Here is a 14,246-nt window from a genome sequence, read left to right as displayed (position 1 = left end):
GTAACAGGGTGCATTGATACGATCACATGAGAAAGAAATGCAAGCATCACAAGACCGAGGCTCAATCCAACCCAACACAGACCAAACAGCGACGATCATCGTGCTAAGTTAATTTAGTGCTGATTAGGCGCGAACGGTTCCTGCAAGTCTGCAATTTAATTCAGCAGGCACAGGCAGGCTAATTGCAAGGCTAAACTGGCTTTAGTTGTTGGTCCGCGACCCGATACGGCGCCGTCAGGAACGAACGAACCGGTTCGTCTTCTACCACAATCCTTGCCAACTAACTCCCTACGACTGCGGTCTTCGATGAAGAACGAACGATTCGTTGCTCAGTCAGATGAAGAACTAGGGCATCTATCAGGATGGATTCTTGTCGACAGTTGATAAGGACTGTTGATTGCATTGCCAGGTTAGTGACAGGAGGGTCCTCTTTGGTAAGGTATCTGGCAGTGTGATGGACGCCTGACGAGAACCTAACCAAGCTGACTGGCATTTTAGTCAATAACTAACAACTAACGAACTCGTCCGGAGTAATCATCTTGACCAAGTCAGTGCTATTCCCATGGGGTCCCCGCCTCCCCGCACCTGGAGCTGAACTTTGTCGGTAATAGGCCATAGCAGGACGGAGTACTCCGTATCGCAGGGTAGTCTACGATAAGGAACTGGGGACAGCTCTGTGCGCACGCATTCTCCACGTCAAGTGAAAAGACAGTGTCTCGGTTCCAAAAGGACTGCCGAAATGCATCTACTAAGTGCGGAGTACGGAGTACATTTCGGTATGTTGCACGGTCCTGTTGCCCTGTACGGAGTACTCCGTCCACTACCATGTCTCTTGATGATCGTCAACGTTTATCACCCTAACTAACACATCCATCGGTCTAGCTCTACGGACTAGAATCTGAGAGCTTTGTCCAGTTTCTAAACGCGGGTAACAGATCGATTGACACTGTTGATCCGATCGATCTGAGGTCAGTTAGTAGATCGTCAAAAAAAAATGATGAAAGCATATCACAAAGTCGAAGGATACGGAGAGAGTCCTTCGAAAAGAGTGAAGAAAAAAAACTACCTAGGCAACACGCACATGCTTGTCTCACCGGTCTGCCGAGCTAATAGCATCTGGCGTAGGTATGCGGTGGCTGAAGTCTAGTGCGGGGAGGCTCTCGTCTCTACCATTTTTTTTTATCTTGTTATCCCATTTTAGCGTCTGTTGACTTGACGCCGGGGAGAAATGACGAAGATGGCTCCAGACTGCTGCCGATGAAGTGCCGTTCACCATACACTACAGAACAGGGCAGCTGCATGCCCCTGCTCTCGCCAGCACCTACCTAAGTTCCGAGGTAGTTGCAGGTATCATTGAGATAGTCCCATCTAGACACAGACAGGGTCCAGAACACTTGTTTCTCCAGATCCACTTGCTAACAAGGACTATTACAGGGCAAGCAAGCAGCCAGCTCAGCTTGCTTCTCTCAGGTGGACCCCGTCTTGTCCAACACTGAAGTCAAGAGAAGAGATCATTCGAGACTAGTCGATATAAGCTGGTTGGGAAAATTGTATACTCTGACTACTATCATTTCTCCGTACCCCGCCAGTTCAGCTTATCTTCTACACTCAGAGCTCCATTATCTTGAATATCTCATCTCTTGTTTAAGAGGCTTCCTCTTCAGCTACAGCCAATTGGCAAGATACGAACGCATCGGAAGCAGAGCATCATCAACAATAGACATATTCCAGTCTAGAGGAATCCAAACAGCACCACAAAAGAATACAGAGACAGGCTTCATCATGTACATCCGCCGCTTCCTCCCCTTCTTCCTCCTGCCCGCTCTCGCGCTGGCCAAAGCAGCCCCCGAGCCCAACCCCGTGGCCGCGCCCGAACCACAACCACAGGTGACCATCCCAGCGTCAGCCGTTCAGGACCTGACGAACCTGGTCGACAGCGTCAAGGAGCTGCTGAGCCCGACGTCCGTCAATGACATCGAGACGACGCTGTCGGGGGCCGCGCTCCTGCTGAGCGGCAGCACGCCTAATGACACCAAAGCCCTGCTGACGTCCGTGTCGAGCCTGCTCACGCCGGAACTCGTCGACGCAGTGGGCAACCTCGTCAATGCTGAGACCGTCAACCAGCTCAAGGACATTGTCACGAATGCGCATAGCTTGTTGACGCCGCAGTTTGTGAATGACACGGTGACGTTGATCAATGACGTGACGCCGGTAGGTTGCCTCGTGGCCATAACAGGGGAATTGAATTAGTTGGAAGTATTCCATGGATAGCTATGGCTAACCATGATTTTGTTTCTACAGCTCGTGTCGAGCCTGTCGAAAGTGCTGGCTTCGCTGTTGTCTGCGCTGTTGGGTTGAAGTATCAACTCCACACGAAACGAAACGAAACGAATTGAAAATTCACACGATAGAACACGATAGAACACGAAATTCAACGAAATTCATGTAATGACCTGTTGTTAGCCTGTTTTTCTCTTCGATTTTGATTGCAATTGCTAAGCATCTGTATAATGTCTCTCTCTCCTACCCTGCACTGATGGATATATGATATATGACATGATTTTTTTTTTCAGATGGAAATGGATTGCATTCTTGCATTATTGTATCACGAATAGTTGGATCTTCTGTCCTTATTATATAATTCAATATATAGTTCAACCTATGAAAATAGTTGAAAGAAAGCATTTTGAATAAAGCGAAATGGCCCTGGTTGCTTTTTTCTTTAAAAAAAAAAGAAACTCGTGACAAACTATATATGACATATACTATGTACATAACAACCGGATAATGAGATCATGGTATTGCGGTATTGTGGTAAGAAAAGTAGAAACCGCATCAAAACTGGCATGACGGATATATATACGGATATGGGTCGATCAAATTATCCACAATAAACAGAAAACAACGCCAGGCATAACAGGGGGAAAAATGGAATGTTATATCATCACATCTAGAGACTCCCACTGCTGATTTCCGCCCTCAACTGCCTCAACCCACGCTTCAACGGATGCGTCCGAATACCCTTCGGCAGAGTCGGATAGACTGCCTTCGCGCCTCCGATGGCAAGTCTGTACAGAAAGCGACTCGTCGCCGTCGACCGCAGGCCATACTGCTCACGGACATGTGGCGGGAGCATCTCCGGCGTGACGACGCGGATGAACGGCCGCCGCACGAGCTTCACCCACTGCGGCACGTCGGCGTAGGTCTGGAGATCTTTGACAACGGGCTTCGCGCGCGCGTCAACCTGCAGTTTTTTCACCTCCTCGTCCCAGTACGCCCAGAAGGCGTTGCGGTCTGATGGCCAGATACCAGGTGGAAGGCCCAGGGCGACCGTCAGCACGCTGAACTCGCGGTATACCCGCTGCGCGCGGTGGTAGTTGACCTTCTCGAAGACGCGCTGGTAGAAGTCTGTGCCGGTAGCGTAGAGCGTTGCGGCGATCCACAGGCGGAGCTGGGGGTCGTCAGGGTAGTAGTCTTGAGGTCTCTTGCCCTGGCGATTGCGCTTGTTGATGGCGTCCATGATCTTCCTCCGCTCCTCGCGCGTGCCAAAGGCCAGGCCGTACATGTAGATGACGGTCGTGCGCAGGCCCTCGAAGAGCTGGTCGGCCAGTTTTTTGTCATGCTGGCCTCCCACCATGCCTGTCTTTGCCGCTTGCAACAGGATGGCCACGCCGCCGCCGGTCAGGAGGATGCCCTCGCGCAGGATCTTGGGGAGGGCGGTGAACTGGTCGAGTTCGTCGAGGAGGGCTGTCTCCGATGAGTTGGTGTCGATGTCTGTTTTGTCAAGACCTGTCTTGTCGTTGTCATTGTTGTCATGGCTGAGGGAGTCATCTTTTTCTGTGAAGTTGGAGGTGGCTATTCCCCCGTTTTGGGTCGCCATGGTGTCAATTTATTCACCTATTTCTTCTTCCTCTCTCTCTCTCTCTCTCTCAGTCTTTTTTTTTTCAGGCCAGTATCAATCTCGCAGTATAAGGTAATGAGGGGGCCAAAGGTGCTCAATGACCCGGAAAGTCGACGGTCAATAGGGAATATTCATTGAGAGAATTTCATCGCTAATGAGAGAGTATCCGCAGACAAACAACTCAAAAATGCGAATCAAAGGCAGTTGCGATCACAAGATGTGTGTTGACAGACGCATGTCGATATTCCGAGGTTCAGCTAACAAAGTTCACTCACTCACTTACCTGCATCCATCATCCAACACATCATCATCTCAGCAGGACTACAAGTCTATCGGCAACAGTCCCCGCATCTGCCCAACTCATCAATCATTCATGATTGTGGATTACTCCGTGCAGCACCGTCCGGGGCCCCAGGCGGTCCCGTCTAAGCTAATTACATTAAACATCACCGGCGTCAAACTATCTCGCCGATCCATTCCTCAACCAGCCAGCGCCGAAGAACCAGCTCGAGCGTTGACCTCTTATCCCCGCGAGAAATCACGCTGCTTCTCCACCGGATCATATTAATTATCCTACCTTGGAGAATACCCTGTACCTAGGTAATGACTGCTGCTGTTGTGATTCGCCCGCAGGAACGATCACCTCGATCAACGCGACTAACTTCAAGAGCCCAGCATGCCGATCTCACGGAAATTGAATGGCCTTGCACATGAAAATTTAGGACGCCGAGCGGAGAAGTTCGAACAGGATCTGATGGGGTACGGAACTCCGTACCCCGTATCCCGACTCCAACCGGACTCTACCATAAAGGGCAGAAAAATGGACCTTCTCCACGGGGTAAGCGTGCGAGTCGACTTCACCAGCCTAGCGATTAGCTAGCTGCACGTCTTGTCGGCAGTTGCAAAGTGTGCGACATTCTTCTGTTTTCGCTTCCACCATCCTGCGACGCTGCCAGACCGAACATTGACCTCCTGCGCTGCTTATGACTTGAGGCGGGCCTATTCTCTTGTCGACAGACAGCATACAGCAGACGGAACGGGAATCTGTTGCATTGTGGATTGCGACAGCAGAATGGCTGAGAAAGGGAAGACGACATTCCTGGACAAACTGTCCAAGTACACCATCGGTGTCAATCGGGGGCCGTTGTTTCCAGATCTGGCAGCAACAAAAGGTGCGTGAAGAGCAAAATTATCTATAAACTATCGCAATTCCATGTTGACTGTCATCTGCGAACTTGCAGCAGTGGAACACGTCGAAGGCATTCCGCCAGAAGCGCCATTGACCAGGAAACAAAGGATCAAACGGCATTGCGGGCGATACTGGTGCTGCTATGTCTTGGTGCTCATCATTGGTCTGGCTATTTTCCTTCCTCTGTTGTAAGTAAACAAGACGCGGCCAATGGACGTTTCTGCCATACTGATCAACCAGCTTCATCTACGCCATCCCCGCGATCTCGCAAGACCTGCTGAACAAAGGCACCCTCACCATCGAGTCCGCCGAGATCCTGCAGCCCCGCGCCGACAACGTCGTCCTCACCATGATCGCCTCCATCTACATCCCCGGCGGCTTCACCGTCAAGACAGACCCGACCACGCTGGACATGTACATCCCCGGTCCTGGGCCCATCGCGCCGTTCGGCCAGCTGTTTCTGCCCGAGAATACCGTCCATGGCAACACCAGCATGGGCGTGAGGAACCAGCTCACGCCGCTGATCAACCAGAGTGCGTGGCAGGAGTTTGTTAACAACACCGTCTTCCTGGACAATGGGCCGTTAGGGCTGTATGGGCATATCCGAGCCCATCTCGGCAAGCTCAGTGCCGACTTGACGCTGCAAAAGGCGGTATACGCGAATGGTAGGACTCATATATATGTATATATAGAATACCATCTCAGCTGACGTATTCAGCTCTCAACCAGTTCAAAGGCTTCTCCATCGATTCAGCAACCCTGCTCCTGCCAGCTGAATCGGACGGCACCAACCTTCTCGCTAACGCGACGCTGCCGAACCAGTCGATCCTGACTCTGGAAATCGTAAGTCAAATCACCTTTACACTGTATCCTCCGAGTCTTACTAATACGACTAGGGCAACACAACAATGAACGTCCTCAGCGGCAACCTCGTTATCGGCACCGCCACAATCGAAAACCTCTGGATCCGTCCGGGCAACAACTCCGTCGTCATCCGCGGTAAAGCTGACCTGGCGACTATCCTGCGCAACCTATCAAGCATCCTACAAACGCAAGCAGCCGCCATCCGCAATGGCTACATTGAGCTGACCACCAAGGTGACGGAGATCACCTACGAAGGCAGCCTCGTGCCGTACTACACCAACTCGATGGCCGATCTGCCGCTGACGGCGCAGGTCCCGATTCTGGGGCTGATCATCAACACGCTGAAGACGTTTCTGTCAAGTCCCGCGGCGACGAATGGGGAGGGGTTACTGGGGGCGTTGAATTTGACGGGCGTGTTGAATGGAACTGCTGGTACTGCTGCTGCCGGTGGTGGTCTGTCCGGATTACTGAATGATACGTCTGCGTTGGAGCGGATTGCGCGACGGCATTTGGAGCATCTCATGACGTTGTGAATGAAGCTGTCATGTTATGATGTTAGTCATGAGGGATGATTTTTTTTTAATATTTCTACTGTTGGTTTTTTATTGTTGTACAGGGTTTCCATTGTCTACGAACATAATACCATTCTATACATATATAGTCCTAGTTGGTCAATATCAATGATATAATAAATATATACATACCGTATATAATAAAGTGCAATGCAAATGATATCATTACCATATTTCATTCTCCTTTTTTGCTTTCTCCTTTCTAGCCCACTCACTTTTGAGTTTCATCCAGGTAGCTTAGCTTATTATTAGTTTCGCAAACAGATTAGAGACCGTTCATTTCAAATTGTATTGGAAATAAAGAAAAGACGGACAGACAGACAGACTCTAATCAGTTGACGTCAATTCATTAGTTTATGTTGAATCCAGAGTGTGGGCTGCACACGTTAGCACGGTGGTTCTCTGTAGATGTGTAAACATGTAGAGGTTCGCTTACGTCCCGCCAAAGGCGTACGTGACGAAGAACACGCTGAGACCGGTATTCCACTGCTGGCCGCTGAGATGCATGTCTTGCGCTGCGCCGAAGAGTTTGGCATTGCCGACCTGGCTGATCAGGTAGACTCTCCTTTACCATAGATCACATCATGTTAGGCATGAATGTATACATTACTCCGATCGACGTATACAGAAGATAGATAAAGATCAGCGGCAAAACGTGGGTGCTGGTAACCCCAGTTAAAATTAGTAACCCGGTGCATGCACCAGATGAAGGTAGATAGATCGTCAGACTGAGGTAGACTGACTCGACCTTCCAAAGGAGTCTCCGCAGTCGCTCCCCCATAAAGACCTCGTTTAGTCGGAGATACTCTTCGTATTCGGATAGAACTATGCCATCGCCTGTACCTGTACTTGAACCTGGATCGGAGGTTCGAGGCAAGGGTTCGTCTTTTCTACCTGTGTCTTCGATTGCGCTTGCTCCCATACGTGATTTACGTGGTTGATCCTGATGAAATGCACTCCGGGTCCAAAATGCAGAGATAGGAGTGTGTTTATTTAGAAAGGTATAATAGGGACAGATAAATCAAGAAGCCGCCTGACCCAAATATTTAAATAGAATAAGGTCCAACGGGATAGATAATATTAAGAAAATGATAATGATACTATTAATCTACGGGACTGATAGTACAGCGACCCTTGACAGGACGGAGTTGCGAAGAAGAGAATTGTTCATCGGAATTGTAATTATTAATGAACCCTCGAGAGTTGCTTTTTTTTTAATAGGCCAGCTATATGAGCGATATTTCTTTAGGACATATATCCGTGTCTCTTGCCATGAAGTCCATCTCTCGTCTTGGTATCAAACTTCAACTATAATTAAATCAGAAAGGCGCAGGAAAAAAAAAAGGAGAGAAAGCAGATACAGCACGATAAAATCGAGCGAGCATATCCCTTTTACACGTCCCACTGTCACTGTTCTCCTCCCATTTGAATACCTAGACTTGAATCCAATAACTAGTCAATGCTCAAGGAAGTAGCGTCCATGCCCGAACGAAATGAAACAAAACAAAACAAAACCCCTTGACTAGGTTAGAACTAGAACTACCATTAACTACGGAGTATGTATGTACATGCTCCGTACATGTAGGCACATAGATTAGCCGGCTCTTGGTGCAAGCCGAGACGCCTAGTCTAGCACTAACTAAAGCGAGAGATAAGCCCAAAGTCCAGGGGAGTGGTTCCAAGCGAGCAGACTGTCTCTGATAAGAGAATAACAGGAGAGTTGCCAGAAATGGAAGAGCCGTCTGCTGTTCGCCAATTATTACAACCGATTCATGCTCAGTTAGGGCAAAAGACAAAGTTTTTGTCTTGATTTGATTTTTTTAAAAAAAATGATAGATAAATCGCAGGGATTCAATTCAATTCAATTCCCTGACTCAATTCAGACTTGGTACATGTAAATGCGTAAATACTGTAAGTAATACAGATAGATCGCGGATCCACAGGAAACAGAGCTAGTTCATGACCATGTGCATGTGCATATGCATGTCCCTAGTTAATTAGTGATTGTGGTGGCATGGATGATCCGGAAAAAAAAACATTGCAGTTGCAGTTGCAGTTGTGGTTTCTTCGCCTTTTCCACGTCGTGTCGCGAGGTGGCCAGGTTGGTGGATGAGTTTGTGTTTGAGTTGGCTGCGAAGCTGTAGATAGTGTCCATCTAGTTTGAATCAATCGAATCATTGCCCTGCTGTATTTCTGGATAGTGATGAATAAGAAATCAATAGAGTAGACTGCTCTGTTTGGATGATATATAAAAAGAGAAAAAAAAAAGGAATAGAAAAGAAGATCCAGTCATTCTCTGATTATTGTCTCTAACACGGACTCAATCACCTAGAGTTACTGTACGTAAAATGACAATATATTCCAATTTAAAGATGGAACCCTTTGAGTCCGAGAAAGAACCCCTACCGGGGGAAGTATCTATCTATCCAGCAGCCCAGCATGATGGGACAGTCATTGCTCTTTGGTCAGAAATGTCCGTAAAAGAAGGACAGAGTATATATACAGCAATCAGAATGCCTTAAAAGACTATTCTGGGGAAAGCGTCGATTGGAGAGTATGCAAGCTGTTGCAAAATAGTCTATTGATGAACTAGAGACTTCGTCACGAAATTCTTCTCTGTTACGTGCTTCATGTGATTTTCCCTGGTCTCAGTTCATGGTTCAACTCATAGATATAGATAGATAATAGGTTGTCTACGTCTACAGTAAACGCTCAGCTAAAAACGAACCGCTTGACCCGGATGAGTATCGACACATTCTTCTCCGGCTGGCCACTATCTAAGTAGTCTCTCCTCCCGTACTGCAGATCAACCTCGTTCAGCCTGACGACGCTCGTCTTGTGGTAGACCTTCCAAAACAGATACAGCCCCACAAACAGCACGAGCACCAGATACGAAAACACAAAACTGACTGGCTGCCACGGATGCAGCAGCGTCGAATACCCCTGAATCAACACGGGGAACAGATTCAGCCCCGCGACAAAGTACGCTCCAAAGGGGAACCACATCGCGCGGAAGGGCAGCTCATCCAGTGTATGGCCCTGACGCAGCCATGCGCGCCGGAAGCGAATGTGCGTCACGCCGATGAAGCCCCAGGCGATAAATGTCGCAGCGCCCGAGATGGACATTAGATACGTGAATACCTGGCCCGCGCCGGCGCTCGTGTTGATCAGCGAGATCAAGCCGAGGAAATTGGACAGCACGATACAGCGGACAGGAACGCCATTGGCCGTCGTTTTGGCGAAGAAGCGCGGCGCTCGACCGCGGCGGGCCAGCGACAGCAGGCTGCGCGAGGCGATGTAGATGGACGAGTTGATCGACGAGAGAATGGCGGTGACGATGTTCACGTTGATCAGGTTGGGGGCAGTCTCCCAGCCGGCGTTTTGCAGGGCAATGCTGAACGGCGAGGATGCCGTCTTACTCTTCGCTGTGAGGAATCCTGGGTCGTTCGAGGGTACGATGATAGAGGCGGAAAAGACCAGACCGATAAAGACGAACAGGATGCGGAAGAACGTCTGTCTGATTGCCTATCGTCTTTAAGCATGTGATGATAGTGATATAATAGTGAACTCACCTTTGGAAGATCTCTTCTCGGATTTTCACTCTCGCCCGCTGTGATGGCCACCATCTCAGTGCCACAGTAATACACCGCAGCAAGCACAAACGACTGTCCGAATCCGTTGATTCCGTTGGCAGCGAACGGGCCTGGGTCGTGCCAGTATCGAAACCCGATATAATCGCCGCCCACAGCACCCGTGTTGACCAGGATAGCAATGAGGAAGCCGGCCAGCACGCAGAGGAACTTCCACGCAGCTAGCCAGAACTTGACTTCTCCGTAGACGCGGACTCCCAGAAGCGAAAGCGCCTGGAACAGCGCCCAGGACAGCAGGATCCAGCCGTAGGATGGAATCTTGTCGGTCCAGATGGTGAACACCAGGGATGGTCGTGTTGTATTCGGTGGCGATGTTCGTGATCCACTGGCGACAGGCTGTAAGCTTGAATAAATTGCTGGCCAGACTTTTATTCGTACCAGATACCAGTAGTTCCATCCCAGCGCAAACGAAATTGCCGGGTCGATGAAGCGGCCAGCCAACTCTGTGAAGGCGCCAGGCGTCGGATACAGCGTGGACATCTCGCCCAGACTCTGCATGACGAAGAAGACATCGAGGCCAATGACCAGGAAGGCAATGAGTGCGCCGACCTAGACGCGTCAGTGGCCATACTCTCCTATGTTTTATTATCTGTAGAGGGAACTGACTCACCGGCCCCGAATAGGACAACGCATAACCCGTTCCATACCAGATGCTAGAGCTGCGAGCCAGCCATCGTTAGCTAGTATAGCAAAGCTTCGATAACGTAACTGCAGGCGCGGACAGCAGACAGCAACATACCCAACAACACCCCCCAGGGCAATCATCTGCAGGTGGCGATTCTTCAACCCCCGGTGCAGACCGTCGTCGAGGGCGCTCGTCTCAGCGAGTTCTCCAACCTCTGCATCTGTCACGACAGTTCTGCTGGCATCATTTGCGTCCTTCATTCTCAATCGATCCTGATATATACCTCCTATGTCGTGAGGAAGCAGGGAGAGCGGGGGCGATCATTGCTGTAATATTTAAAAGCAGTTCGCTGTAGGCATAAAAAGGAAGGCACGGACCTCTCATTATCTACCTGACAAGACAGGAATGACTTATCGCTCTAGTTCGTCTATTATCTTGGATTATCTGGTTGGTGGGTAATTAGTTGCATACGGAATACTCCGTACACCTCTCTTATCTCGCCGTCCCCGCATAGATAGATAGAGAGATGGGATGGATAAATAGGGCACGTGGTTGACAGGCATGAGGGCTGCATTGGCACTGGCCGGGCATCGCTTGGCTTTCCCACTTCAGCAGGCAGTCTCGTCGAATGAAACGAATCGAGAAGATGTTGCGATGATCTATGACGTGCTGAGGAGACAAAGAACAGTGATTCATATACCTATGCATCTACGGAGTAATAAGGTAGACGCGATTGGAGGGTAAACCCATACCCGCACCCACCAAAATCATCCATTTACCCCCTGGACACGACTAACATCCAGGTGCTGTTAGATAGTATAAAATTAGGGCACATCCTATTTAAGCAGGTAATTATTAACTGAATACCTGACAGAAATTTTGATAAGTCGCTATTTCGGCACCTCTTTACCTTCAGACTGGCAAGGTGGCCGAGTGGTCCAAGGCGTTTGGTTTAGGCCTAATCCTGTTAGGTGAAAATCCAAATCCTCGCAAGAGGGCGAGGGTTCGAACCCCTCCCTTGTCAATCTTTTTTCACTCCTCCCCAACCTTTGTTATCTTGCCCCATGCTTTTTCTTTGATATCCCTTTGCATCTCATGATATTTTTGCTTTATGAAAAACAAAATTAGCATCATTGTCCTGCGTAGAAAATGACACATATCTTTCTTTTTTCTTTGTTTTTTTTTTTAAAAAAAGAAGAGAGAATGCATTTATATATAAAAAAAAAAGCAACAAATGGTCGAAGCGTACGACTCCTGTAAATTATCGATAATTTCCTCGGCGATAGTGTTTCGAATTGACAGTCCCGGTAGCGGGCAGCCAGCATGGTGGCAGATGGCGACGAGGTTGTAGCAGACGCCTTCTCTCTGAAGAAGAGGAATGTCTGATGGTAGATTTGTTTCTTTCTCTCCGTGTTTCCTTCTTGGGGGCAGAGATATTATTAATAGATGATAGACAGGTATCTAATCTCTTCCTTGCAATAAGAGAGAATGTCGTTCTGCCTGCTTACACACTTAATAAATCTGTTGTCATGGCAGAGTCGTTGATCAACGCAGAGAATGAGGAATATCTCACAGCGGCGCCAGATCAACACCAATACGTTCAATTTCGGGGATGCTTCGATGCTCAAAGACTGTGTCCGGCAGGTCGAGCTCATTGGCGTATCTTCCTCATATCAGTTGAGAATGATAATGAGTCAGTCAAGTCATATATGTGTACATACGCAGCCAACGCAGGGAGTGGCGCCATGCCCGCAGACTGCCGGCGCATGGCGAGCATCTCTTCCACAGATGGATTCTTCCCCCGGGAATCGCGTGTGGACCTGTTCGATGCTGCCGTGACAGTAGTCGCGCATTGCTTTGACGAATTGGCGCTTTACGCCTTGTCGAGAGAGATAGATCAGCTCGATGCGTCAACCACGATGCTATAAGACTAGCTGATCCATACCAATAGGTGAGTCCTAGAAGATCACAGTTAGAGGTCAGGATGCATCATAGATATTAAGGATACAACGATAGGGTCTTCCTGCCTTTGCAACGCGGAGCCAGACGGAATTATGGCTCTCGACCAGAGCATCTTCTTCGCAGTGCCGTCATCTAGTAAGCCCATGCCCATGCCTGACAAGAGCCGGTTGATCACCTTCTGCGCTCGAAAGGGGTCCGCCTTGAGGTGGCCGTTATCAAACACTGGTGTCATTAACAGCCGTGATCAGAAGTCTTTCTCTGGTTCAGACAGAGATATGAACTATCATCAAACGGGAAGACCTGGTCTAGTCCATTAATAGCAATTTTTTTCTTTCACCATTCAATCGTGACTATCCCAAAAGAAAAGAAAACGAAACGAAATAAAATAAACAAATACAACGTGTTGAGTAGATGAATTTAATGACCTACCCAATCCCCCCAATCACATACCGTCCGCAACCCCTCGTGTCCAGCATCCGGCACAGCGATGGCGGAAAAGTAGGAAGAGCCCGTCTTAGATAGAATCTTCTGAGACCGCAGATCGAAGTTGCATTCCCTGGTGCATATTCAGCATCAATCCACAAAACTAGACCAGCTGACGAACTACCTGGACAGCCAGGCTTCCAATTCCCTGCGCACGATGTCATAGTAGGGATTGACGCGAGGAGGTTAAGAGGGGAATAAGACGAACATCTCCGGCAGAACCACTTCGATGGTCGTATTGATGTTGGTGTCTGTGTCGCTATCAGTATCAGAATCAAGATGAGGATGCTGCGGTCATTTCTCCATGATCATCATATCTGCGTCTGACGCTGCCGTGGAATGAGTACTGGTATATTCTTTAATCATAAATGGACAGACGAGACATGGCAATGATGGCGAGATGCAGAAAAAAAGGCATGGCAGGGACACTCAATGATGGAGAACCTCGATATATAAGTAAGCAACCTGCAGTAGCAGCAGCAGCATTCGTTCATCTTGATCTCTATCCTTCAGATATCCAGATCTATGAGAGGATAAACTAGCTACCTAGGCGCGTATAATACGGCAGCAATAAATAAAACAATAAACAGACTAAAAAAAACAGAACTAAGGGAATGACTTGAGAGGACTAGCAAGCAATTGATCAGCATCCTCAATCTCAAAAATGGGTATATCTAGGTGTGAAAAAAAAAGGAAGGAAGAAGTCAAAGTCCAAATCGAGTCCAAGTTCGAGTCAAAGTCAACCCTTCCTGCAATGACGTCCCTAAATACACACCTTTTACCATCAACACTGCATCACATGCAGCCTTCCAGATTAGGCTTTTGGGGTTTTGACCCTTTTTAGAACCACACATACCTGTTTCCCTAGCATTCTTTGTTTGTATGGCGCCACGGCAGCAAAGGGGAGGAAACAACCAAAAAAAAAAAAGAGAGAGACAACAAAAACAAAATGAAACAAAAGTCGAAGAATTACAGGCATGTATATGATCAACCTTATCCT

The 14,246-nt window shown here is 48.5% G+C and overlaps 5 protein-coding genes and 1 non-coding gene across 6 annotated transcripts; 3 read left to right on the top strand and 3 right to left on the bottom strand.

Moving 5' to 3' along the window:
- Nucleotides 1–1,782: 1,782 nt before the first annotated feature.
- On the top strand, nucleotides 1,783–2,358 carry VTN77DRAFT_8733 (uncharacterized protein; the record flags this gene model as incomplete). The annotated part of the gene is made up of 2 exons (XM_069425263.1): nucleotides 1,783–2,211; nucleotides 2,302–2,358. The coding sequence occupies 2 exons, from the start codon at nucleotides 1,783–1,785 to the stop codon at nucleotides 2,356–2,358; spliced, it is 486 nt and encodes a 161-aa protein (XP_069274402.1).
- Nucleotides 2,359–2,950: 592 nt separating this feature from the next.
- On the bottom strand, nucleotides 2,951–3,880 carry VTN77DRAFT_8732 (uncharacterized protein; the record flags this gene model as incomplete). Its single annotated transcript, XM_069425262.1, has 1 exon — nucleotides 2,951–3,880. The coding sequence occupies one exon, from the start codon at nucleotides 3,878–3,880 to the stop codon at nucleotides 2,951–2,953; it is 930 nt and encodes a 309-aa protein (XP_069274401.1).
- Nucleotides 3,881–4,973: 1,093 nt separating this feature from the next.
- On the top strand, nucleotides 4,974–6,487 carry VTN77DRAFT_8731 (uncharacterized protein; the record flags this gene model as incomplete). The annotated part of the gene is made up of 5 exons (XM_069425261.1): nucleotides 4,974–5,073; nucleotides 5,143–5,278; nucleotides 5,331–5,755; nucleotides 5,809–5,933; nucleotides 5,987–6,487. 5 exons carry the CDS (start codon nucleotides 4,974–4,976, stop codon nucleotides 6,485–6,487), a joined length of 1,287 nt encoding a protein of 428 aa, XP_069274400.1.
- Nucleotides 6,488–9,238: 2,751 nt separating this feature from the next.
- On the bottom strand, nucleotides 9,239–11,185 carry VTN77DRAFT_8730 (uncharacterized protein; the record flags this gene model as incomplete). The annotated part of the gene is made up of 7 exons (XM_069425260.1): nucleotides 9,239–10,051; nucleotides 10,099–10,512; nucleotides 10,555–10,725; nucleotides 10,787–10,835; nucleotides 10,916–11,035; nucleotides 11,085–11,127; nucleotides 11,179–11,185. The coding sequence occupies 7 exons, from the start codon at nucleotides 11,183–11,185 to the stop codon at nucleotides 9,239–9,241; spliced, it is 1,617 nt and encodes a 538-aa protein (XP_069274399.1).
- A 535-nt stretch (nucleotides 11,186–11,720) lies between these two features.
- On the top strand, nucleotides 11,721–11,825 carry VTN77DRAFT_t126. Its single transcript has one exon. It is a non-coding gene; the product is annotated as a tRNA-Leu (tRNA).
- Nucleotides 11,826–12,370: 545 nt separating this feature from the next.
- VTN77DRAFT_8729 (uncharacterized protein) lies at nucleotides 12,371–12,995 on the bottom strand (the record flags this gene model as incomplete). The annotated part of the gene is made up of 4 exons (XM_069425258.1): nucleotides 12,371–12,464; nucleotides 12,523–12,631; nucleotides 12,747–12,759; nucleotides 12,810–12,995. The coding sequence occupies 4 exons, from the start codon at nucleotides 12,993–12,995 to the stop codon at nucleotides 12,371–12,373; spliced, it is 402 nt and encodes a 133-aa protein (XP_069274398.1).
- Between the last annotated feature and the right edge of the window lie 1,251 nt (nucleotides 12,996–14,246).

This window comes from Rasamsonia byssochlamydoides, assembly GCF_041956645.1.
Source record: "Rasamsonia byssochlamydoides strain NRRL 3658 unplaced genomic scaffold VTN77scaffold_77, whole genome shotgun sequence".
Classification (NCBI taxonomy): Eukaryota; Fungi; Ascomycota; class Eurotiomycetes; order Eurotiales; family Trichocomaceae; genus Rasamsonia; species Rasamsonia byssochlamydoides.
The sequence above is the reverse complement of the archived record's forward strand: the minus strand, read 5'-3'. Positions and strand labels throughout refer to the sequence as shown.